Source organism: Ursus americanus, chromosome X (assembly GCF_024610735.1).
Source record: "Ursus americanus isolate L20-20 chromosome X, mUrsAme1.1.p, whole genome shotgun sequence".
Classification (NCBI taxonomy): Eukaryota; Metazoa; Chordata; class Mammalia; order Carnivora; family Ursidae; genus Ursus; species Ursus americanus.
This window is the reverse complement of record NC_142164.1, coordinates 55,284,605-55,312,452: the sequence shown is the minus strand read 5'-3', so window position 1 is coordinate 55,312,452 and position 27,848 is coordinate 55,284,605. Positions and strand designations below refer to the sequence as shown.

Below are 27,848 nucleotides of genomic sequence, written 5' to 3'. Positions count from 1 at the left end.
GTTTTATTTTTAACTTTTTTTAAGAGAGAGAGAGCACACAGATGTGAGTAGGGGGGAGGGGCAGAGGGTGAGGGAGAGAGAATCCCAAGCAGGCTCCATACCCAGCACAGAGCCCAATGCAGGGTTTGATCTCATAACCCAGAGATCATAACCTGAGCCAAAATGAAGAGTCAGATGTTTAACAAACTGAGCCACCCAGGCACCCCCATTTTTTAATTTTAATTCCACTATAACTAACATGCAAACTTAAGGATTATATGGTAGATTGTTCTGCAATATAAATTGAGTGGAAAGATAGTCATAGAGTACGGAGAAAGCTAAGATCAACTATAAGATTTCACAAATAAAATTGTAACTCAGTTGTGTTCTGAAAGCTGGAAACAATTTGGCTTACAGAGGTTAAAGTAGAGACATTTCAGTCAAAAGGAACAATATGAAAACAGGAATGAGCATGACACATTGATGTAACAATTAAGAAACTGACTAGTCAAAGCATGATATCCAGTTGGAAATGAATTTAATTCATTCAGTAAACAGCTAATGAACATCTACGATGGTCCATGTACTCAGTTTAGGCAAAAGAGATACAAAGAGCATAATGACATGGTACTTACTCCTTGGACCTCATCTTATGTTGCAACAGCCTTGGTTTCCTCATCTTAAAATGAAGGGATTGGACTAGATGTTATTTAAGATAATAGCCAACATAAATAATGTCTGATTCTGCTTTTAAAAAATCAACCTATTCATGCATATATAACCTATGCAATATTTATAACTTTGCAATTTAAATTTACATTATGAGTTGAAATACTTACTAGGGATAAAATATACATTTGGTATTAGCACAGATGTATATTTTTTTTTACCTATAGGTTTTTTCAAGTCACTAAGATTGTAAGCTATTTTGCTCTATAATCATTTAAATCATTGTGCTTTCCCATGACTCCATTACCTGAAGCCAATATTAGACTTAATCATCTTACTTATTCCTTGAAAAAGTTAGAAGATTGCTTTTATGTCCTCATACTCACCAACAATAAGTATTTATGTAGCTTTACTAGATACTTGGAATTGTGCTAAGTGATGGGGATTCAGAGTTATATATAAGCTACAATTCCTACCCATGAGATTTACTGATAAGTAAGTGGTGGTTTATTGGACCATTATTTATAACTTTTTATATAAAATTTTCATTTCTTTTTTTAAAATCTTACTGACATTTCAGAAATGTGTTCTATGTATTATATCAAATATTAAAGGGATGCCTGGGTGGCTCAGTTGGATAAATGTCCAACTCTTGGTTTCAGTTCAGGTTGTGATCTCAGGGTCAGGAGATTGAACTCCGCATAGAACTCCAAACTCAGTGTGGAATCTACTTGAGATTGTCTCTCCCTCTGCACCTCGCCCCATTCTCTCTCTCTCTGAAATAAATAAAATAAATAAATAAATAATAAATAAATAAATAAAAATAAATAAGTTGTTTAAAATATTAAAATTCATGCAGTTCAAATTTCCTTTAGTTCTTTGCCATATTTAAAGGAAATGACAATATGGTCCCTAAATATATGACATATGAAAATCTCTGCCAAAAGTGCATTTTATTTTTTTAATAATATTTTGTTATTATATTATGTTAGTCACCATATAGTACATCCCAAGTTTTTTGATATAAAGTTCCATGATTCATTACTTGCATATAACACGCAGTGAACCATGCAATACGTGCCCTCCTTAATACCCATCACCAATCTATCCCATTCCCCCACCTCCCTCCCCTCTGAAGCCCTCAGTTTGTTTCCGAGAGTCCATAGTCTATCATGGTTCATTCCCCCTTCTGTTTACCCCCCCTTCTTCCCTTAAATCTCGTACTGATCTTCCTACTTCTTTTGTTCCATAAATGAGTGAAACCATATGATAATTGTCTTTCTCTGCTTGACTTATTTCACTTAGCATTATCTCCTCCAGTGCCGTCCATGTTGCAGCAAATGTTGAGAAATTGTTCTTTTTGATGGCTGAATAATATGCCACTGTATATATGGACCACATCTTCTTAATCCAGTCATCTGTTGAAGGGCATCGCGGCTCCTTCCACAATTTGGCTATTGTGGACAATGCTCCTATGACACTGAGGTGCATATACCCCTTCTCTTCACTATGTCTGTATCTTTGGGGTAAATACACAGTAGTGCAATGGCTGGATCATAAGGTAACTCAATTTTTAAATTTTTAAGGGACCTCCACACTGTTTTCAAAAGTGGCTGTACCAACTTGCATTCCCACCAACAATGTAGGAGGGATCCCCTTTCTCCACATCCTGTCCAACATTTCTTGTTTCCTGCCTTGTCAATTTTTGCCACGCTCACTGGCGTAAGGTGGTATCTCGATGTGATTTTGATTTGAATTTCACTGGTGGCTAATGATTTAGAACATTTTTTCATGTGTCTGTTAGCCATTTGTGTGTCTTCATTAGAAAAGTGTTCATAACTTCTGCCCATTTTTTTATTTGATTATTTGTTTCCCGTGTATTGAGTTAGAGGAATTCTTTGTAGATCTTGGATACCAGGCTTTTATCTGTAGTGTCATTTGCAAATATCTTCTCCCATTCTGTGGGCTGTCTCTTAGTTTTTTTGATGGTTTCCTTGGCTGTGCAGAAGCTTTTTATCTTGATGAAGTCCCACTAGTTCATTTTTTTCTTTTGTTTCTCTTGCCTTTGGAGAGGTGTCATGAAAAAAGTTGCTGTGGCCGATGTCAAAGAGGTTGCTGCCTATGTTCTCCTCTAGGATTTTGATGGATTCCTGTCTCACATCGAGGTCTTTCATCCATTTGGAATTAATCTTTGTGTATGGTGTGAGAGAGTGGTCAAGTTTCATTCTTTTGCATGTAGCTGTCCAATTTTCTCAGCACCATTTACTGAAGAGACTATCTTTTTTCCACTGGATGTTTTTTCCTGCTTTGTCAAAGATTAGTTGCCCAAAGACTCGAGGGTCTTTTCTGGGTTCTGTATTCTGTTCCTTTGGTCTATGTGTCTTTTTTTGTGCCAGTACCATGCCGTCTTGGTGATCACAGCTTTGTAGGGCAGCTTGAAATCCGGCAATGTGATGCCCCCAACTTTGTTTTTCCATTTCAACAATTCCTTGGCAATTCGGGGCCTTTTCTAGTTCCACACAAATTTGAGGGCTGTTTGTTCCAGTTCCTTGAAAAATGTCATTGGTATTTTGATCGGGATGGCATTGAAAGTGTAGATTGCTCTGGGTAGCATAGACATTTTAACTATATTAATTCTCCTGATCCATGAGCATGGAATATTTTTCCATCTTTTTGTGTCTTCTTCAATGTCTTTCAACAGTGATTTGTAGTTTCTAGAATATAGGTCCTTTACTTCTCTGGTTAAGTTAATTCCAAGGTAATGTATGATTTTTGGTGCTATTATAAATGGAATGGATTCCCTAATTTCTCTTTCTTCAGTCTCATTATTCGTGTATAGAAATGCAACTGATTTCTGAGCATTGATTTTGTATCCCGCCGCATTACTGAATTGCTCTATAATTTCTAGTAGTTTGGGGGTGGATTTTTTTGGTTTCCATATAGAGTATCATGTCATCTGTGAAAAGAGACAGCTTGACTTCTTCTTTGCTGATTTGGATACATTTTATCCCTTTTTGTTGTCTGATCGCTGTTGCAAGGACTTCTAGTACTATGTTGAATAATAGTGGCGAGAGTGGGCATCCTTGTCGTGCTCCTGATCTTAAGGGAAAGGCTTTCAGCATTTCCCCATTGAGAATGATATTCGCCGTAGGCTTTTCATAGATGGTTTTTATGAGATTGAGGAATGTACCCTCTATCCCTACACTCTGAAGGGTTTTAATCTGGAAAGGATGCTGTATTTTGTCAAATGCTTTTTCTGCATCAGTGAGAGGATCATATGGTTTTTGACTCTTTTCTTGTTGATATGATCTATGATACTGATTGATATGTGAATGTTGAACCACCCTTGCAACCCAGGGATGAATCCCACTTGTTTATGATGGATGATCCTTTTAATGTACTGTTGGATCCTATTAGCTAGGATTTTGTTGAGAATTTTGGCATCCATATTCATCAGAGATATCGGTCTGTAATTCTCCTTTTTGATGGGGTCTTTGCCTGGTTTGGGGTCAAGATAATACTGGCCTCATAGAATGAGTTTGGTAGTTTTCCTTCTGTTTCTGAAGGAAACAGCTTCAGGAGAATAGGTATTATTTCTTCTTTGAATGTTTGGTAGAATTCCCCAAGGAATCCATCAGGCACTGGACTATTGTTTTTCGGAGTTTTTTGATCACTGCTTCAATCTCTTCATAATTAATCAGTCTGTTTAAAAAATCAATTTCTTCTTGTTTCAATCTTGGTAGTTTATAGGTTTCCAGGAAGGCATCCTTTTCTTCCAGGTTGTTTAACTTATTGGCATAAAGCTGTTGATAAAAGTTTCTAATGCTCCTTCCTATTTCATTGGTGTTGGTTATGACCTGTCCCTTTTCATTCATAATTTTATTAATTTGGGTCCTTTATCCTTTTGAATAAGTTTTGCCAGTGGCTTATTGATCTTATTTATTCTTTCAAAGAACCAGCTTCTAATTCTGTTGATATGCTCTACTGTACTCCAGGTTCAAAGCATTGTGGTCTGAGAAAGTACAGGGAATAATTTCAGTCTTTTGGTATCGGTTGAGACCTGTTTTGTGACGAGTATATGTCCTATTCTGGAGAACGTTCCATGGGCATTCGAAAAGAATGAGTATTCTGTTGTTCTGGGGTGTAGTGTTCTATATGTATCTATGAGGTCCATCTGGTCTAGTATGTCCTTCAAAGCTCTTGTTTCCTTTTTGATTTTCTGCTTAGGAGATCTGTCTATTGCTGGTTGTGGAGTGTTGAGGTCCCCTACTATTAACGTATTTTTGTCTATATGTCTCTTTATTCTGGTTAAGAGTTGGCTTGTGTATCTTGCTGCTCCCCTGTTGGGGGTGTAGATATTTATAATTGTCATATCCACTTGTTGGATACATCCTTTAAGAATAATATAGTGTCCTTTTGTATCTCTAACTACAGTCTTTAATTTAAAATCTAATCTGTCTGATATGAGAATTGCTACCCCAGCTTTCTTTTGTGGTCCATTGGCATGAAAAATTGTTTTCCATCCCTTCACTTTCAGTCTGGATGTATCTTTAGGTTCAAAATGAGTCTCTTGTAGACAGCAAATGGATGGGTCATGTCTTTTTATCCAATCTGCAACCCTGTGGCATTTTATGGGAGCATTTAGGCCATTCACATCGAGAGTGATTATTGAGATATATGATTTTAATGATGTCATGTTGCGTGTAAAGTCTTTGTTTCTATAGATTGTAACTTTCTGTTTTGTATCACTCTTGGGGCATTTTTACTTTTATAGAACCCCCCTTCATATCTCCTGTAGGGCTGGTTTCGTGGTTACGAAATTGGTCAGTGACTGCTGATTCTGGAAGGTCCTTATCTCTCCATCAATTCTGAATGACAGCCTTGCTGGATAAAGGATCCTTGGCTGCATGTTTTTCTAGGATAGAGCTTTAAAAATGCCCTGCCAACCCTTTCTCTCATTCCAGGTCTGTGTAGACAGGTCTGACGTAATTCTGATATTTTTGCCTTTTTCCGTGAGAAATTTCTTTTCACTGGCTGCTTTCAATACTGTATCCTTGCATCTAATATTTGCGAATTGCACTCAGACGTGATGTGGCGTAGGTTTGTCATGACTGAAATTGGGAGGGGTCCTCTCTGCCTCTTGGACATGAATGTTTGTTTCCTCTGCTGTACTAGGAAGTTTTCAGCTACAATTTGTTCAAATATCTCTTCTAGACCTCTGTTTTTCTCCACCCCCTCGGGGATGCCGATGATTCTGACTTTGGAACATTACATTTAGTCAGTTATCTCCTGTAACCTACATTCTTGAGATTGGATTTTTTTGAGCCAAGTTTCTGTTTTAACTTTCTTTTCTACCATCCCATCCTCCAATTCACTAATTCGTTCTTCTGCCTCATTTACCCTGGCTGTCAGAGCATCTAGTTTTCACGCATTTGATTCATAGCATTTTTAATTTCTGCCAAATTCGCTCATTTCTGCCCTTAGAGAGTCTATATTCTCATTAATATTTTTGTTAATATTTTTTTCAAGCCTACACATCATCTTGAACATTGTTACTCTGAACTCCATTTCTTTTTTTTAAAGATTTATTTATTTATTTGACAGAGAGAGACAGCCAGCGAGAGAGGGAACACAAGCAGGGGGAGTGGGAGAGGAAGAAGCAGGCTCCCAGCGGAGGATCCTGATGTGGGGCTCGATCCCATAACGCCACGATCACACCCTGAGCCGAAGGCAGACACTTAATGCCTGAGCCACCCAGGCACCCCACTGAACTCCATTTCTGACAATTTGTTTATATCCATATCCATCAGTTCTGTGGCAGAGGCCACAGGCTCATTATCTTTTCTTTGCTGGGGGGGATTTCTCCTCCTCATCCTTCTGATGAGGAGAGGTTGGGGGATTGCCCAGAGCCTAAATTATTGACCAGGACCCAGGCAGTGTTCACTTTTTTTATAGGGACCTTAGGGATGTGGGCTTCGTGATTTTTCAGCCTGCCTTCTGGGGGAGGGGCCTGCCGCTCTGATACTCAGGCAGCCCTGTTTGGGTAGAGTCTCCCTGTCCCCTGTGAGGGGGGATGGGGCTTGGCGCAATGTGAGCTGGTATTTCCAGGCTTTTGTTCTCTGGTGGCTTTCCCTGGCGGTTTTCTGTGGCTCTTCTGAGAGTCAGAGCAGCAGTGGCCAAATCCCAGCCTCTGTCTCAGAACAGAGAGATCGCGGTCCGCTCTCCACTGGGCTCTTCTGGCCTCTTTAACTCTGTTTCTGTTGGTGCTGCTAAAAACCCTGCAGCATCCCGGGTTGTGCACCCCACAGCTGGTGTCCCAGCCCTCACTTCCAGAGCTGGCACGTCTCTGTCCTTTGTGTTTCTAACACCGCCAGCCGCCAGCCACCAGCCGCCCCCGTGCATGCTCCGGAGCTCCGTTTCAGTGTGGTTCGCAGGCACTCCAGAGCTCGGGTTTTCAGTTTGGTCGCGCATGCATTTCCAGGCTCATGGTCTCAGTCTGCTGTCTTGCGGGTGCGGGTCCGTGAGTCCAGCCCGCTCCCCAGTGCAGGTGGCTACCGCTTCCCGGCGCCCGAATACAGCCCCCTTCCGTTTATCTTCCAATATCTGTGCGCGGATTCATGGCTCCCCGCTTCGTACCTCAAAACTCAGTGCTGGAGATGTTCATTTGTAGAGATCCAGATGTATCTTCCTGCGTCTCAGGCTGATTCCATGGGTTTTCAGGATGGTCTGGTACCTATCCAGCTCGACTCAAGGGACCATCTGAAAAAGGGGACCCCCTACTCCTCCGCCATCTTAACTCCTTCCAAAAGTGCATTTTAAAATAAATCCACAGTAAATGGATATTTATGGAGATCATAAGTAAATGTAATATTTACCCTATTTCTCTGTGGGAAGGATTCTGAGTAATAGTTTATTTCTTCTTAGGTTCTTCTGCCTTTTCAAAAATTTCCATGAAATATTCCATGATTTATTTTCAAAAATAAATGAATATTTAAAACCTATTTTTTACTATTTCTTATTCATCTTCATGTTGCCTACACCACAGTTTACAGGACCTAAAAATTTAACCCAGTTTTATACTTTGATACTACACAGTTGACTCTGGAATCAAACAAATATATTTTTTCATCCTGTTGGTGAGTCATGTAATATCTTTCCGTGAATATAAATACAAACATGTGTATACATATGTATGTTCATTTTTTTAGAAATGAAAATTATGGCAATTACATATTAGGATTGAGTTAGAGATATTGATAGGAGTTTTATGCATCTTGTTTCTTTGTTTTCTTCTTTTCTAGTGCAAAAATGTGACTAAAATATGTCATTACATACTTGCCCTGCCACCTGATCTTATAGGACCAGAAACACAGATTACAGAATTTCTTACCCCTGAAGAGAAGCTATCTAGGGTGCAAGTGGTAAGCAATTTTTTAAAAAAGAGATTTATCATTAATATTAAGCATTTTAAAAGATTTATAAAAGTCAATAAAATCTCTCTAATTTAACACAGCAATTATTTATGGGGTTTTGGTTTCCTTCCAATGTTTCTCAGTGTATACAGTTTATATGATGATGTAATCACATCTTTCTTTTCCATAGAGTCATTACATTAATTTTAAGTGACTGCCTCATATACTATTGAATTTATATACAGTAACTTATTTAATCATTCAATTATTGTTGGATTATGTAGGTTGCCATCAGTTTTCAAGTATTAAAAGTAAAGCTGATATAATTATCTTTGTAAGTATAACGTATTTCAAGTATTCAAATAATTTTTTGAATACATTCTTATGATTCTTTTGTTTTTAGTGAAGTTTTCTTTAAAAAATGTTACAGGGGATTTTTCATCAGTTACATTCCTATGATTCTGATTATGGTGACAGAATGTACAATTGTTCTAAGATTATTTGTATTATCAAATTATCTACCAGAAGAATTCTACCAAATTAAAACCTGTATTTTCACCAGTATTGGATTTTATCTCTTTTCTTTATCCTACTAGAATTGTAAAATCAAACCTCATTTTTGTTTAAGTATGTGTTTAATTGCTTGTATATTTTTTCTTATACACTATATATATCCATCCTATTTTCTACATTTCTTTATCATTTTTATTAAAATAATTTTTTTGAATTAGAAAGCAATAACTGCTCATTATCTAAAATGTGGAAAATATAGAAAAGCGTTTAAATTGCTTTAACCATTAACAATGTTTGTGTATTTTCCCCCAGTGTTTGTTCTATTTGTATTGTACTTATACAATCATGACATACACACACATGCACACATACACATGTGTGTATGTGAGTGCATGCATATATATAACTTGTGTGTGTATATATATAATATAACTTGATCATATGAATATAATTTACTTGTTATCTTCTTCATTGTTAGAATTCAAATTATTTTGGTTTTTGTTGTGATACTATTATATATACTGCTTTGATATACGTAACTGTGAATCATCACACGTAAAGCCTTTTATCAGTCATAGTTGCTTAGGCATTACTGGTCAAACGGTTATGAATATTTTTAGTTTCTTAATATGTATTGAAAAAATTCCTTTTCTAAAGGATTGTATCAGTTTACACTTTTATCAGCAGCATGCATGCATAACCATTTCATTATGCTTTTACTGTTTAAATAAGTAGAATTATGTAGGTGGCAAATAGTCATTAACTGTAATCCTGGTCACAACTATTTCTCTTACAATTAATGAGGTTATGTGTTTTTCATTGTATTTATTAGTCATTTTTATTTCCTTTTAACTGAATTGACTGTCCATAACCTTTATCCATTTAGCCACTGGGTCTTAATGTTAACTTATCTGCATTTTATATTACTTATATGTATATGTTAACAAATTTATTGTGAAGATTTTTATAATGTATTAAGATAAGGAATTTTTAAGTTCAGAAATAAGAAGCCTGAAAAAAAAGAAAGAAGAAGCCTAAAGATTAATTTCCAGTGAAGTCAGCTAGCATATTTTATGTGCATAATTTTTAGCCCAATCACAAATGATTGCATCTGTCTTAGTATTTATGTGAGTTTCCAGTACTTTTACAAAGTAGGGTAGTTATGACATATCTCCTTTTTAAACAAAAGGAAAAATAAACTTTAGGCTTGCTCCAACAGAAAAAATGATTTAACATGAAATTTTTAAAACTATAATTTGAAGTAATCTTTCAAATGTCATGCTTATATTTGCAGGATCATTTTAATTTATTGCTAAGTCTTACTTTATTAATATCTTTTAAACAACAAAATTATTATTACAGTTGCATGGAAAACAGCATAATAATTTAACTAAAAAGAAGGGAGAGAGATTTTTTAAAGATTTATTTATTTGAGAGAGAGAGAGCATGAGGGGGAGGGGCAGAGGGAGAGGGAGAGAGAATCTCAAGCAGATTTCGTGCTGAGTACGGAGCCAGACCAGGGGCTTGAGCTCACGACCCTGGGATCACGACCTGAGCTGAAACCAAGAGTCTGACGCTCAACGAACTCTGCTGCCCCAGTGCCCCAAGATAGAGATTTTAAGTACAGAATTATTTGCGTTGAAATAGTCAGTTAATGACCTAAAAAATGGATAAACCCTTAAAATAGAAACTGTTATCTTTATTGTGCAATTGTATCAATGATGTAATTAAACTGTAAACTGCATGCAAAAACTATGACCTTTTATGTTGGTGGTGAAGTACACGAATAATGATTTAAAATATTGAATAATAATTTGGCTCTCGGTTATAGAGATGGGTAGAATTTTAACCTTGATTTGCAAAATATACAAATCCAAGCATGTTAGGAAATAAACTTCATAAATGATGAAGCAAATAAATTCAAACAATAGCATAAATTAGCATAAGGATTAAATAGCTTTCTTGAAATCTCTGCTTTACCACTAATAACCTAGATGTAAACTTAAACAAGTCATATTTCCTCTCTAAACCTGTTTCTTATATGTAAAATGCAGGACTTAAGTGAATGACAGCTGAGGTCACATAATTCTGTGAATCTAGTATTGTTTCATAGGCCTACAATTTTATTTCCTCCTGTAGTGCCCTCTCAAAGAAATCATTAACTAGTTCATATATTCTGCCTAGGGATTAATAAATTCCTAATGGAAATGGATTGAGTATTATTGATTTTCATCAAAATGTTTGTTCTGTGGCTATATATTCAAATGTATTGGGGGTAGGGGTAGAGTATTAGGAGTTTGAAAGATATCAAATCAAACTCACCAAACTGACTACTGATGAGCACACTTAACAGGGGAGGCCAGGTTTTGAAGAGCCCAAACCTTATACAGTTTGAGAGCCACCATTTAAAAAAACATATATATATATTTATATTTCTATATATTTGTATATTTTATATATACATATATATGCAAATTGAAATTTGGAATGAGAAAAATCACAACAAATATAAATTTGAAAAATTTGAAAATATTACAAACATAATATAATTTTCAGGGCCTTGGAAGGGGCTTATACAAGTGAAAGGCCCTAAAACTTAAGCTTCATTGGCTCCATGGTAAATCTGTCTCTGAGACTAGGCATGTTTTTCCCTTTGCATACTTCTCTTTGGTTCTACTCCTTATCTTTAACAGTTCCTGTCACTCCATGGACACAAGTAATGTGAATAATGTGAAAGAAGAAAACAACATTGGAGGTCAAACAGTAAATACTATACGGATATGTTTTTTGTGTCAGCAAAGAATGTGCCACACCAGTTTGCTTCCTCTAAGTCAGCTGCTTGAATTATTCTTGCTATGTTGTATTAAACACTGGCCACAAAGTTATAACCTCTTTGGGATGGGTGAAAAGTTTATGAGATGCTTTCATTCAAATGGCTAAAGAGCCTAATCACAAATGTGGACCAATACCAATCAGAATTAGAATAAGTAATAAGTTTCTCATTTTGGGACCATTATTTCATGTCCAGGGAAGTATACTGGCACGTTGGCATCATCTCTACCAAAAACTTGTCATACACTTTATTTTATCTAAGATGCCTGTTCCATGTGCTTTTCATGCACTTGGTGTGTGGATAATTATGATCATTGATTCTATCAAGGATTATGAAGACCCAAATGTTTTCATTATCATAGCCATTGAAGTCTTGTACAATCTGAGATTTGTATTATATGCTCTGGCTTTCAGTTAGTTTCTTCTGTTTTTGGCAGCCATCTAAAATGTCTTTACAACATTGCAATGCTATGAGTAGTAAATGATACCATAGTTGATTTTGAGATCTATCATGTTTCAGGAAATTGTGACATCTATGCCAACTCCTGGTTATCAGCATCAGCAATACAAAATAAAAATTGGAGACAAAATTTAATTGTACCCTTAGAATATAATATAGCATTCTAGTTAGTAGATGTTGGTATAAAGCAATATGCCTTGTTGAGGAAAATGACTTGCAGTAGAAGAAAGCTGCCCAGAATGATTAGATGGCAAGAAAAACCACCTTTATGCTCTACAAAAGGATAAATCTAAGAAGTAGCTATTTATCTTAGTTAATGGAAAGTTTAGCATTTTTTTAACATTAAAAAACCCAGTAGGCTACTTCATGGGCTTTCTCTTGTAAAGTAAATCAATAGTGGAATAATTTCCAAGTGTAAGAAAAGTTAGAACAGAATTACAAAATACATATTTATATGTTGAAATATTGCATGACTGTAAGGTATTTTCATTATAAAGATAGATAATCTAAAAAGAGTGTTTTGTGTTCCCAAAATGTGTTATTATAGTACATTCTGAAAATCTATGATTTAGCTTAAAAAAAAAGTGGCTTTGGCCTTCTACTCTCCAAAACAAACTTTCAGATTCTATCTATTCCCATATGAAAATTGGAAACAATTAACTATGTCACAAAATTGTCCAGAGTAAATAGTTCATCTCTGCTCAGTAAAACTACTTGGCTGACATCTTACTTTCACTCAAGTGGCAGGACCCAGGAGATAAAACCAGGAACCCATAATCAGCCACTAGGCTTTCTGTGTGTTCTTCATGAACCATTCTGCAGTAACCCTTTGAGCAATGACCTTAATAGGCTACCAGAAGTAGCTAGTCTAGGTAACATAGCTGTGCTAATTTATCCTCATCAGGAAGCTTTACAAGAACTCAGATTTTTTTTATTATGTTCAGTTAGCCGACATATCATTAATTTTTAATGCTTTTGATGTAGTGTTCAACAATTCATTAGTTGTGTACAACACCCAGATTTAAAAAAGGAAGTGTAAATTTGTAACTCACAGAGTACGTGTCTGTCTTTTTGCTTCCCTTCTTTGTCCCATTCTATCTCACTTCTTTACCACCGTCCTATCTCTCAATTGCTTTAAGTGTGATATGGTCAGTTACTTGCCTACTCAGAAACTTCCTCCATGAATATTTCCCCCAGTGCTGTGGGAATGTGGCAGTAATTGAATGTTCTATAAATGAAAATTTAAAGAATTTTTTAAAAGATTTTTTTTAAGATTTTGTTTATTTATTTGTCAGAGAGTGAGAGAAAGAGAGCACGCACAAGCAGGGGGAGTGGCATGCAGAGGAAGAAGCAGGTCCCCACTGAGCAAGGAGCCTGATGTGGGACGCAATCCCAGGACCCTGGGATCATGACCCAAGGCGAAGGAAAACGCTTAACCAACTGAGCCACCCAGGTGTCCCGAAAATTTAAAGAATTTTTGTAATTCTAAAAATAAAGATGGATTTTCATACATTTTGTTCTTTTGAATAAAAAAAGATGATTTCAGGGGCACTGGCTGGCTCAGTCTGAAGAGCATGCAACTCTTGATCTTGGGGCCCTAAGTTCAAGTTTCACACTGGGTGTAGAGATTACTTAGATAAATAAAACTTAAAAAAAAAAAGATGATTTCAAATTTAGTATTTTTTTTATATTTTAATGTTTTTTTATTATATTATGTTAGTCACCGTACAGTACATCCCTGGTTTCTGATGTAAAGTTCGATGATTCATTAGTTGCGTATAACACCCAGTGCACCATGCAATACGTGCCCTCCTTACTACCCATCATGAGTCTATCCCATTCCCCCACCCCCCTCCCGTCTGAAGCCCTCAGTCTGTTTCTCAGAGTCCATAGTCTCTCATGCTTCATTCCCCCTTCTGATTACCCCCCTTTCTTTATCCCTTTCTTCCCCTACCTATCTTCCTAGTTCTTAAGTTCCTAGATGAGAAAAATCATATGATAATTGTCTTTCTCTGCTTGACTTATTTCACTTAGCATTATCTCCTCCAGTGCCGTCCATGTTGCAGCAAATGTTGAGAACTCATTCTTTCTGATAGCTGAGTAATATTCCATTGTATATATGGACCACAAATTCTTAATCCAGTCATCTGTTGAAGGGCATCTCGGTTCCTTCCATGCTTTGGCTATTGTGGACAATGCTGCTATGAACATTGGGGTGCATATGGCCCTTCTCTACTACGTCTGTATCTTTGGGGTAAATACCCAGTAGTGCAATGGCTGGATCATAGGGGAGCTCAATTTTTAACTTTTTAAGGAACCTCCACACTGTTTTCCAGAGTGGCTGTACCAACTTGCATTCCCACCAACTATGTAGGAGGGATCCCCTTTCTCCACATCCTCTCCAGCAACTGTTGTTTCTTGCCTTGTCCATTTTTGCCATTCTAAATGGCATAAGGTGGTATCTTAGTGTGGTTTTGATTTGAATTTCCCTGATGGCTAATGATTTTGAACATTTTTTCATGTGTCTGTTAGCCATTTGTACGTCTTCATTGGAGAAGTGTCTGTTCATATCTTCTGCCCATTTTATGATTTATTTGTTTCTCGCATATTGAGTTTGAGAAGTTCTTTGTAGATCTTGGATACCAGTCTTTTATCTGTAGAATCATTTGCAAATATATTCTCCCATTTCGTGGGCTGCCTCTTAGTTTTTTTGACTGTTTCCTTGGCTGTGCAGAAGATTTTTATCTTGATGAAATCCCACAAGTTCATTTTACCTTTTGTTTCTCTTGCCTTTGGAGATGTGTCATGAAAAAGGTTGCTTTGGCCGATGTCGTAGAGGTTGCTGCCTATGTTCTCCTCTAGGATTTTGATGGATTCCTGTCTCACATCAAGGTCTTTCATCCATTTGGAGTTTATCTTTTTGTATGGTGTGAGACAGTGGTCAAATTTCATTCTTTTGCATATAGCTGTCCAATTTTCCCAGCACCATTTATTGAAGAGACTGTCTTTTTTTACACCAGATGTTTTTTCCTGCTTTATCAAAGATTAGTTGCCCAAAGAGCCGAGTGTCCATTTCTGGGCTCTCTATTCTGTTCCATTGGTCTATGTGTCTGTTTTTGTGCCAGTACCATGCTGTCTTTGTGATCACAGCTTTGTAGTGCAGCTCGAAATCCAGCATTGTGATGCCCCCAGCTTTGTTTTTCCTTCTCAACAGTTCCTTGGTGATTCGGGGCCTTTTTTGGTTCCATACAAATTTAAGGACTATTTGTTCCAGTTCTTTGAAAAATGTCCTTGGTATTTTGATCGGGATAGCATTGAAAGTGTAGATTGCTCTGGGTAGCATGGACATTTTAACTATGTTAATTCTTCTGATCCATGAGCATGGAATATTTTTCCATCTTTTTGTGTCTTCCTCAATGTCTTTCAAGAGTGATTTATAGTTTCTAGAATATAGGTCCTTTACGTCTCTGGTGAAGTTAATTCCAAGGTAACATATGGTTTTTGGTGCTATTATAAATGGAATGGATTCCCTAATTTCTCTTTCTTCAGTCTCATTATTCGTGTATAGAAATGCAACTGATTTCCGAGCATTGATTTTGTATCCCGCCACATTACTGAATTGCTCTATAACTTCTAACAGTTTGGGCGTGGATTCTTTTTGGTTTTCCATATAGAGTATCATGTCATCTGTGAAGAGAGACATTTTGACTTCTTCTTTGCCGATTTGGATACCTTTTATCCCTTTTTGTTGTCTGATGAAATCAATGAATTAGAAACCAGGAGTATAGTAGAGCAGATCAACAGAACTAGAAGCTGGCTCTTTGAGAGAATCAATAAAATTGACAGACCGCTGGCAAGACTTACCCAAAAGAATAGAGAAAGGACCCAAATTAATACAATTATGAATGAAAAAGGAGAGGTCACAACCAACACCAATGAAATTGGAAGGATTATTAGAACCTTTTATCAATAGCTGTATGCCAATAAATTAAGCAATCTGGAAGAGATGGAGGCCTTCCTGGAAACCTATAAGCTACCAAGACTGAAACAGGAAGAAATTGATTTTTTAAACAGGCCAATTAATTATGAAGAGATTGAGTCAGTGATAAACAACCTTCCAAATAACAAAACTCCAGGCCCAGACGGTTTTCCTCTGGAATTCTACCAAACATTCAAAGAAGAAATAATACCTATTCTCCTAAAGCTATTTCAAAAAATTTAGTATGTTTTGTTCAATTTTTAAAAATCTGCATGTCTATAAGTAGTCAATGTTTATATCACCTCATAATTTACTTTCACATCTGTCATTTCTTTTGAAATGCATACCATCATTTCTTTTGGTCCTCAAAATGACTCTATGATAAGCAAGGCAGCAAATATTTTCATATTCATTTTTAAAATTACCAAATTGAGACCCAGGTGCATTATACCACTCTCTCCCCCTGCTGTCACTGCTATCTATCAAGTTCAGTTGGATTGTCAGTATTACTTGTTTATTTAATCATCTCTGATTATCTGTCTTTTCTCAAAAGCTAATCCAAAATTTTACCACTTCCAAAGGGAGTTGGTCCCATATCCAGCCATTTTCAATCTCAGCCTATGGCCTCACACCCACTTCAGCAAAAATATTAAGCCAATCAGTAATGAATACCTCCTATAATTGTGGACTTGGTATTTTGTGTCAACCTTCCAGATGAAAAAACCTTAAAAGTTTGGCAAACTTTTAAAAATCTCTAAAGGCATTAGAACTAACAATTTAAAAAATGGGGCCAAGATCTCGGAGAAGATTGAAACCAAAAAGTAATGCAAGAAAAAAGAAAATGGAATGCTAGTTTCAAAAAATGAACTGAAAGTACTAAAAGAAAATAACTGCCAACTTAGAATTCAATTTCCAAAAAAAATATCCTTCAAAAATGAAAGTGAAATTAAGACTTTTTGGACAAGCAGAGCTGAGAATTTGTAACTAGTACACTCAACTAAAGGTTGTTCTTCAGCAGAAGAAAAATGTTTGTAGATGGAAGCTCAAGGATGCAGAAAGGAATGAAGAGCAACAAAAATGGTAATTATGTATGTAAATATAAATGATTATTGACTGGATCAGTGATAATACTAGCAATAATAATAATGTGATGTTTAAAATAAATAGAATTTAGGGATGTCTGGGTGGCTCAGTTGGTTAAGTGTCTGCCTTTGGCTCTGGTCCCAGGGTCCTGGAATCCAGTCTCACATCAGGCTCCATGCTCAGCAGAGAACCTGCTTCTCCCTCTGCGTGCTGCTCCCCTTGCTTGTGCTCACTCTCACTCTCTCTCTCTCTGACAAATAAATAAGATATTTTAAAATAAATAAAATAAAATATGTAGAATTTAAAATCATTACAATAGTAACAAATAAGGAAGGAGGAGGAGGTAAATAGAGTTAAAGTATATTTACTTTGGATATCACTATCCAAGAAGTGAAAAAGTACTTTGATAAACTGTGTATGTTTATGGTAATCACCAAAAGAATAATAAAATAATGTAGAACTATAAAGCAATAGAAGGGAAAATGGAAAATAATAATCCAAAAGAAAGCAGGAAAGGAAAAACAAAAGGAGAAAAAAAATAGACAGAAAAAGTGGAAATCAAGTAGTAATGTGGGGGGCGCCTGGGTGGCTCAGCCATTAAGCGTCTGCCTTTGGCTCAGGGCGTGATCCCAGCATTCTGGGATCCAGCCTCACATCGGGCTCCTCCACTGGGAGCCTGCTTCTTCCTCTCCCACTCTCCCTGCTTGTGTTCCCTCCCTCGCTGGCTGTCTCTCTGTCAAATAAATAAATAAAATCTTTAAAAAAAAGTAGTAATGTGGTGGATTTAAACCCAAATATATCAGTAATAGTATTCGATGTAAACAAACTAAATGCCCTAATTAAGACAAAACAAATGTTACACTAGGCAGAAAAATCCCAACTATAAGCTGCTTACAAAACACATGTCTAAAATAGAAAAATGTTTAAAAGTAAAATGACAAAAAAATATGTCATGCAATTACCAAAAGAAATTTTGAATATTAGACTAAGTAGACTTCAAGGAAAAATCATTATTGGAAATAAAGATGGATATTTTACAAGATAAAGGTTTACTGTCATCAAAAAGGTAGAACAGTTTTAAATTTGTATGCAAATAATTGTAACGTAGCTTTGAAATAAAGCATAAGGTGTGAACATTTTTTGCTTCTTGCGTTCCCACCTTCCTAGATTGTTATCTACACTGGCAATCTTATTTACTCCTTCCAATCTTATTTCCTCCTTCCAGTCCTGGGGAAGAACATGTTTCTCCTCCTTTCTAAGAATGATCCTCTTATCTTCTCGTCCTCCAGCACCTTGCTTCTATTTCTTTTCACTTACCTTAACTTTCCATCTGCTCCTTCCACTCAATCTAAAGTCGCACTCAAATATCACCCATCTCCCCAAATAAAATAGTTCTTGATTCTGTATCTTCCATTAACTATTTTATTGCCTTTCTTCTTCACTGTTAATCCAAGATTCCTAAAAGGACAGTCTATGTTACGAAACCTTTACTTCCCATCCACTACTCAACCTGTAGAAACCAACCTTCCGCCCTCAATACTCTACTGAAACTTCAGTCCTCATCTTGCTTTATTTATCTGCAACATTTCACATAGTTGGTCACTGCTCCTTTGAAACTCTTTCTTCCATTGGCTATTGTGGTATCATACTCTCTGGATTCTTCTCTCAATTATCTGGCTGTTTTTCTCAGTGTCTTTGACTGGATTAAGTTTTTAATTCCATTAAGTGTTGCTATTCTCCCATACTTTGTAATGAGGTGTGTTTTTTTTCCAGCTCCCTCTGCTTCAGTGTTTTTCAAGTTATGATTACTTGACTACATACACCAGAAGTACTTAGAGGGTCTTGTTAAAAATGCAGATTCCTGAACTGTACCCCCATAGCTTCTGAATCAGAATCTGTAGGGTTGGGGCTTTGGAATGTGAATTTTTTAACAAACTCTCAGTAATTCTGATGCAGGCCAATGTTTGAGAAGCACTGTCTTTCCCTTTACCTAAGGAAACTCTGGTGGCTTTTACCTATTACACATATGCTTATAATTTCCAATCCATATCTCTACCTAGACTTCTCCCCAAGTCAAAACTCAACTATGATTAAATATTTCTGTCTAGAGAGAAAAGGCAGAAGGGTGATTTGGCTAAAACCTATAAAGTTCTAAAATAGATAAATAATATGAAATTTAATTATTCAAACTGCAAAGAGTACTGCACCTAGGAGCCATGAAACTTACATTGTAGTGTTGGTTCTATTAATTACCAGCTTTGTGATCTTTGTCAATTAACTAAACCCCACACAACTTCAGATTCTCATTTGTAAAAATAAAGGGGTTATAACAGATAAATTTTAAACCATGTAACATTGGACAAGTTACTTTACTGCTCCTAGTTTCCTCAAAAGTATAACGGAGTTAATGATAGCCAATAAGGTTATAGTAAGGATAAATTGAAAAACATTTAACAGATATGAAGTGCTCAATAAAAATCAGAGATAAGACTATTATTTTTTTAAAGATTTGTTTATTTATTTTAGAGAAAGAGCAGGAGCAGGAGGCGCAGAGGCTGAGAGGGCAGAGGGAGAGAGAATCGCAAGCAGACTCTGCACTGGAGTCCAACACAGGGCTCCATCTCATGACCCCAAGATCACAACCTGAGCCAAAACCAAGAGTCAGATGCTTGACTGACTGTGCCACCCAGTCATCCTGAGATAGCACTATTATTATAAAAAAGAATCTTAGTAAATATTCCAGCACTTAATTTCTTAAGTTTTTATTTAAATTCTAGTTAGTTAACGTACAGTATAATATTAGTTTCAATTGTACAACATAGTGACTCAACATTTTCATACAGCACCCAGTACTCATCACAAGTGCCCTCTTTAATCCCCATCACCTATTTAACCCATCCTCCCACCCCCCCTCCCCTCTGGTAACCATCAGTTTGTTTTCTATAGCTAAGAGTCTATTTCTTGGTTTCCCTCTCTTTTTTCCCCCTTGGCCCATTTGTTTTGTTTCTTAAATTCCACATATGAGTGAAATCATATGGTACTTGTCTTTCTCTGACTGGCTGATTTAGCTTAGTATAATATACTCTAGCTCCATCCATATCATTGCAAATGGCAAGACTTCATTATTTTTATGGATGAGTAATATTCCATTGTGTATAGATACACCACATTTTTTAATAAAAAATGTTCATTATGTTAGTCACCATACAGTACATCCCAAGTTTTTGATGTAAAGTTCCATGATTCATTACTTGCGTATAACACCCAGTGCACCATGCAATACGTGCCCTCCTAATTACCCATCACCAGCCTATTCCGATCCCCTACCCCCCTTCCCTCTAAAGCCCTCAGTTTGTTTCCCAGAGTCCATAGTCTGTCATGGTTCATTCCCCCTTCTGCTTACCCCCCCTTCCTTCTTCCCTTCTTCTCCTACCGATCTTCTTACTTCTTATGTTCCATAAATGAGTGAAACCATATGATAATTGTCTTTCTCTGCTTGACTTATTTCATTAGCATTATCTCCTCCAGTCCTGTCCATGTTGCAGCAAATGATGATAAATCATTCTTGTTGATGGCTGAGTAATATTCCATTGCATATATGGACCACTTCTTCTTAATCCAGTCATCTGTTGGAGGGCATCTCAGCTCCTTCCATGATTTAGCTATTGTGGACAATGCTGCTATGAACGTTGGGGTGCATATGGCCCTTCTCTTCACTATGTCTGTATCTTTGGGGTAAATACCCAGTAGTGCAATGGCTAGATCATAGGGTAGCTCAATTTTTAACTTTTTAAGGGACCTCCACACTGTTTCCAGAGTGGCTGTACCAACTTGCATTCCCACCAACTATGTAGGAGGGATCCCCTTTCTCCACACCCTCTCCAACATTTGTTGTTTCCTGCCTTGTCAATTTTTGCCATTCTGACTGGCGTAAGGTGGTATCTCAGTGTGGTTTTGATTTGAATTTCCCTGATATCTAATGATTTTGAACATTTTTTCATGTGTCTGTTAGCCATTTGTACGTCTTCATTGGAGAAGTGTCTGTTCATATCTTCTGCCCATTTTTTGAAATGTTTTCTGTCTCTTCATTTATGATAAATACTATTGATTACAGATTAATTTCCAAAGTGTTTCTTTTAAATATATTTTTGATAGGGGTGCCTGGGTGGCTCAGTTGGTTAAGCATCCAACTCTTGATTTTGGCTCAGGTCATGATCTCAGGGTCATGGGACTGAGCCCCACATCAGTCTCTGCACTCAGTGGGAATTCTGCTTGAAATTTTCTTTTTGACTATGGACTCTGGGAAACAAACTGAGGGCTTTAGAGGGGTGGGGGTGAGGGATCAGGATAGGCTGGTGGTGGGTATTAAGGAGGGCACGTATTACATGGTGCACTGGGTGTTACACACAAGTAATGAATCATGGAACTTTACATCGAAAACTTGGGATGTACTGTATGGTGACTAACATAACATAGTAAAATATTTTTATAAAAATAAATAAAATAAAATAAAAAAATTCTCTTTGCCTCTCCCTCTCATACTCTGTAAAATAAATAAGTAAATCTTTTAAAATAAATAAATTAAAATGGTTTTGATAACTGATTACACATGTCTACTGAGATTCAGAAACTAGCCTTGTAACAAGCTACTAAGAAAAAAAATGCTTAATTCTGTTGACTGTTTTGTTAATATATTTATTAATTAACATAATAGACTTAAAGGAAAGAAGAAAAAACATCTTTCTTTAAAATGCTTACACATTTTTTAAAAAGAGAACTTTATCAGCTAACCAAATGAAAACCATACATCTTTTTTTATTATGTTCAGTTAGCCAGCATATCATTAGTTTTTGATGTAGTGTTCAATGATTCATTAGTTGTGTATAACACCAAGTGCTCATCACAATATATGCCCTCCTTAATAACCATACATCTTTTAAGTACTAATTTGTATTCTTGAATCTATGCTGCTAATATAAGGGAAAATGCATGTCTATTTTTGTGGTTATAAATCTATTGTATGTGTTATATAGTATATAGTATGAATATATAATAACTAATATACTATAATATGCAACTATATTATAAAATACATGATTAACGTACAATTAATGCATAATACATATTGTATATAATATATAATATTACATATCATATATATAGTATATATTGTGTATATATTGTGTATATATATTGTATATATTGTATATATATATAATGTATATATTATATATGTGTTGTGTATTGTGTGTGTGTGTGTATATATATATGTATATATATATTTGTATGTGGTCACTAAACAGGATTTAAAGTGCTTTATTTCTAGCCTGAATATTATTTTATTTCTTTCTCAACTAAAATTAGTATAATGTATATTGTATAATATTGCATAATATATTGTATAGTATTGTATACTATTGTATAGTATATAATATATATACAATATATTATATATATACATTGTGTACATATGATGTATATTGTATATACAGAGTATATTTCATATATTGTGTGTATATATATATTTATATATATACGTGTATATATATATACACACACACTTATATAAGGTCAATAACAGGATTTAAAGTCCTTTATTTCCAGCTGGAATATTATTTTCTTTCTCAACTAAAATTAGACTTCATAGTTTATTTTCAGATGATGTATTGATTGGTTGTGTTTACTACCGCATTTTTTAAATTATATGAAGTACAAAGTGAAAGGCTCTCCCCTAGAGGTAGTCACTATTAACCATTTAATACATATCCTTTCTGATTTTTTCCAATTCATTTAATTTCACATGTAATTTCAATCCATATTATTTATTTCAACAAAGGGTAAATTAGAAAAAGAATGAAAGAGAACAACCCTTTTGTAGTGAGCCAAAATAAGATAAAGTGTAGCCCACTCTAGCATTAAGAGGCATCATTTTCCCCAATGTATGTATACATAGTGTATTTCTCCAATTGAACACCAATAATTTGTATTGCCTACTTTGTCACAATCATTAAGGTCTTTCCTAAAGAATGAATATCCTTCACAATCACTTTGTGAATTTACTTACTATGTAATATTTTTTATATACTGAGGACAAATACTGGTAGGTGTTGGTTTGTGGTCAAATATTGGTAAGTGTTGGTTTGTGGTGTCTATGTACAAAACACTCTATTCACATTATCTCTTATAATCTACACAACAGCCATGTGAGGAAGGTAGTAATAGTATCCCTGTTTTAAAAATGAGAAAACCAAGGCTTAAAGAGTTTAACTTGCCCAAAGGTACACAGGTTATAAATGTCAGAGCCAGGATTCAAGACCACTGGTTCCCAATGCTGTGCTGTTAACTATTATACTTACATAATTGCCACTTAGATAGTAAAATCGGTTGACCACATAATGTAACACTGAGCAACTATTGCTCTCTAAGGTTGGCCTTATTTTCAAGTGAATTAGGTTTTTCAACTAAAGTGTCTTGTCTACAATTAAGCATGTATTCATTTTCATAAATAGTACACCCTCCCTACATTAAATCCTTCTTTTGAAATGTTCTTAGAATATAGCATTATGATAAATGTATCAGATTACATTTCCTGACATGAAAGAAATCACAGCTGTGGTAGAATCAGCATCAACAAAGGCTTAGGGAAATTGGAAGTTAATATTGGAGAAAGTAAATTGAAAAAGTAATCAGAAGACAATTGAGACAAACATTATCCTATAATGTCATCACTGACTAGTTTTAGAGCTGTTAATTCTGATATGAACTAATCTACTCAGACTGTGTTACAGTTAATGCCTTTCATATAATCTGAGATGCTAATATCTTAAACTCAGTTTTGAAGTGTTAATAAAATAATCTAATCCAACTCTATACCCTCTAGCTGATTTTTCACAGACAAAATGTCCCATTTTTGACAAATCTTCTTTCCACTTATATCCACTTTTTGAAGTTTACTAATCTTGAACCTTTTTCCGGGAATAGAAGGGAATTTAAAATGATCCTAGGTATTTATACATAGTATATTTCTCCAAATGTCCCAATTAAGTGAGGCAATATTAATATGGCACTAAGCCATAACAAAGTGAGTTAATATTTATAAGGCACTAAAGACAGCCTGGCATATAGTAAGTACTGCATAAGGATTGTTAAATAAATCCATTCATATCTTTGTAATATAAAGTTAGACTCATATATTTATTAGGCTGGTTTAGTAATTAAAGGTGTGAGCTCCAGCACCAGACGACTTGAGTTCAAATCCTAGCTTCATTACTTACAAACTGTGTGACTTTGGTCAAGTTAATTTAATTATCTAGGCCTTGGTTTCCTCATCTGTTAAATAGGAATAGTACCTAATTCATAAGGTGGTTGTGAGAATTTAAAAAGTTACCATAGAATAATGCCAGACATATAAAAAAAACTCTTAAAGAATGTTAACTGTTTATGTAATCATGATTGTACATGTGCATAGTTTATAATCTGATGTCTTTTCATAAAAATGCTAAAAAGCTAATTAAGATGCCTGAGCCTTTTATAAACAACTATGGTTTCCTTTTTACAGCACATTAGGCTCAATGTTTAATGGGCTTTTCACTTTTGCTTTTAGCCAATTGCCACTGAACCCGAAGCAATGACTTTTGCAGTAGGACATGGACCTGACTGTGTGCCTCCAACTCAACATGTATCAATGGTGAGTGGGTTGAATTCTCCATTAGATAGCATTGAGAAGCTAACTATTGGAGAAATATATATATAAATTTTGCCACTTAAGTAATATTCTACATGTAGCTCGAATTCAGGACCCTAGATAGAATTTGTTTCATTACAATATTTGGACTCAAATAAAATCATTCCACCATGGGCTCTAGTTAAGATTCCCTTTCAGTAATATTACAAGAACAATTCAAGATTTATTCATTCATTTAATAATTTATTGAACAGATGGCCTAACTGCTATTTATGACTATCTGAGTTCTTTACTTCCTAAGTAAATGTAGGCTAGTATTTGACATTTGACTCTGTTGACTCTTCCTTGAAACTTAATGTAATGGCTTTTTTTTTTCTGGAATAATTTTTTTAACTTCTCTGATTCTCTGTTGTTTTTACTAGCTCCTATTCTTTGCATGATATACACAGCCCTTAAAAAATATAATCTCAACCAAATTTCCAACCTCATCTCCTGCAACTCCACATCCTAGAGTCTCCTAGCCATACTACAGCACTCCTGTATCTGCAAATACTCTGTATGCTGTCACTCTTTGTGCCTTTTGTTCATATTTTTCCTTAGTTCTCAGATTTCTTGCCTCTTCCTTCTCTGCCTGAGCAATTATTACTCATTCTTCAACATTCAGTTTAAAACTCACTTCTCTTGTGATATTTTACCTGACACCCTCAGGTAGAATTAATCAGGTTATTTTTGTGTATGATCATGTGGTAATTTGTAAATAATACTGTCAAAAAACTCATCACTCTGTATTCTAGTCAGTCTGTGCCATGTTTTCTTATTGTTTTTTGTAATTATAGCAAGTACCGGTGTACCTTGAGCATAGTAGGATTTTAATGTTTGTTGAACAAATGAATATATATGATTAAATGTATATAGGTATGGATGGATGAATGGCCAAGATCCCAGAATAAGGCCAGGCCAGAAAATCATAAACAATAGTGAGTAAACCAAAGATACTATTTCATCCTCTAGGTTCAGAGAATATGAAAACATAAGTCCAAAAAAATCCTGATAAACACAGTGGGTTCTGGTATTTTTATTCTGCCATATCCATCCCTTCTGCCCAAGGAAAGGAGACCTCAGAATCCAGTCCTAATGAGATGGGGTTATTTACTCTTCCAGGACACAAATACACAGGGACTACATCTTAGAATGTTCCTGGCCCCTCTGACAAGACTATAAAGTAATTAGATTCTTCCAGTCTCTACCTCACATTCACAAAGTGAGTTTCTCACATTGACATACTTATTTACTTACCTGAATCTTGTTATTTAATCAATTTGGAAACATGGTTATTAAATAATATAAAAGTACAAGAAAAATAACATTGTTTAGCTACTTTAATAGAAGCAACTTCACAGATAATACCCAGAAATTCCTCACTTATATTCCCACAAAATATGAACTGAAATATGACATATTAGGAAATAATAAATCATTCTGTCTAATCAGCTCAATCTTTAAGAATCACATAAACACATATTGGCAATTTTCTCATATAATTTATAACATTTATTTCTAAGATAACAAGATACACAGTTGATTATAGTTACATAGAAACCACATATTATCAGTGTTATAACAAAATATTTAAAAGGTAGAAATAAATCCTAAGCTCTTCTTAGGAAGTGGGGGCTATGCAGTGCCAAGTAGCCAACTTTAAAGGGAAAATGTGGATAAGGCACTCCTAATTAGCTTATTAATCTTTAAAAGTTAAGTGATCAAGACCAAAAGTGGTGCTAATTAACATCTAATTCAAAAAGTATTATCATCAGTCATTTTTGTTTTTTTTGCCAAGTCCTGTGTGTTCCACACTTTAGAGGTACTTTTTGCTTGGAAGCTGCTAACTCTATGTGTGTAAATGAGTATGAAAGGAAAAACCCATGTATGCTTCAGTTATTTGTCTTTACAGTTTCTTCACAGGAGATGTAAACTTAAGCATGTATGAAGAGAAATAATTGATTTACTTATCACTAGAACAATGAAAGACATTTTTACTTTTCAGAAACACTTAAAGTCTGTTCCACATACTTTTTGAGTGTAGTTACATAGACTGTCATCTTGTTGCCAAAGAAACACTCAATGAAACGTAGGTCTAAGTAATAAAAATAGCAATCATTTATGGAGTGTTTACTATGTACTGGACACTAGGATAATCACTTTATAAGTGATGATTTGTTTGATCTTTATGCCAACCTAATGAATTACATATTATTTTTTATTTGAGTATAGTTGGTACACAATGTTATATTAGTTTAAGGTGTATAACATAGAATTCAACTTCTCTATATATTATTCTATGCTCACCACAAGTGTAGCTACCATCTGTTACCATACATCACTATTATAATATTCCCTATGTTGTGCCTTTTATTCAATTATTATTTCTCCATTTTACAGATGAAGAAACTGAACCACATAGAATTTAAATAACATGTCCCAAATTACATAGCTATTAAATGACAGGCAATCTGATAACAGAGCTCATGCTTTTATCCAATATGGTATATTATTTCTGTATTGCCTAGTATTTGTCTATGGACTTGTTATAATGAGTTCACTCCAAAACAAAGTTCCATTTGGTTTCCCCACTCTTTTGCCATAAAAGATTATGGGGATTGACCTTTCTTAAATCAAAGCAAGTCTGTGGGATTATTGGCAATGTTAGAGTCAGCTAGGTTTCTGAATGGCCAAAGTGCAATGCCAAATATTAAATGCCTCCTTTTAAGAGGCTTTTTGCATTGAGAAAGGTCATATAGTCTCTGCACTGAAAATAACCACCTTTAAAATCCTATTACACTTTGTGATTCTTCCTGATGAAAACAGAATTTTCTTCATTTTTCATTGGGTTACATTATTATTGGTCCCTGTAGTGCTAATGGAAAAGGCTGTTATTACCTGGTTTTGCCTTTTAATGTACATAACTTTTCAATTAAATAGAAAAATGAGGACCAGCAACACATTACTAGTGATGAGAAACATCTCGTGAGATGTCAGAAGACATCTGTGAAATTAAATAAGAGCATTCTCAAGTGAATTTTTCTTATTTAAAACATCAACCACATGGGGAGCTTGGGTGGCTCAGTCAGTTGGGGTTGGGCGTCTGACTCTTGGTTTCAGCTCAAGTCATGACCTCATGGGTCATGGGATCAAGTTCTGTATCAGGCTCTGTGCTCAGTGGGGAGTCTGCTTGAAGAT

General features: G+C 35.4%; 1 protein-coding gene across 1 annotated transcript in view; it reads left to right on the top strand.

Moving 5' to 3' along the window:
- LOC148106914 (uncharacterized) overlaps positions 1 to 27,848 on the top strand; it is a 244,756-nt gene that overhangs the window by 166,718 nt on the left and 50,190 nt on the right. The window contains exon 7 of the mRNA XM_087860072.1: positions 7,950 to 8,069. Within this exon, the coding sequence (XP_087716198.1) occupies positions 7,950 to 8,069 (120 nt within the window). The remainder of the gene's footprint in view (positions 1 to 7,949; positions 8,070 to 27,848) is intronic.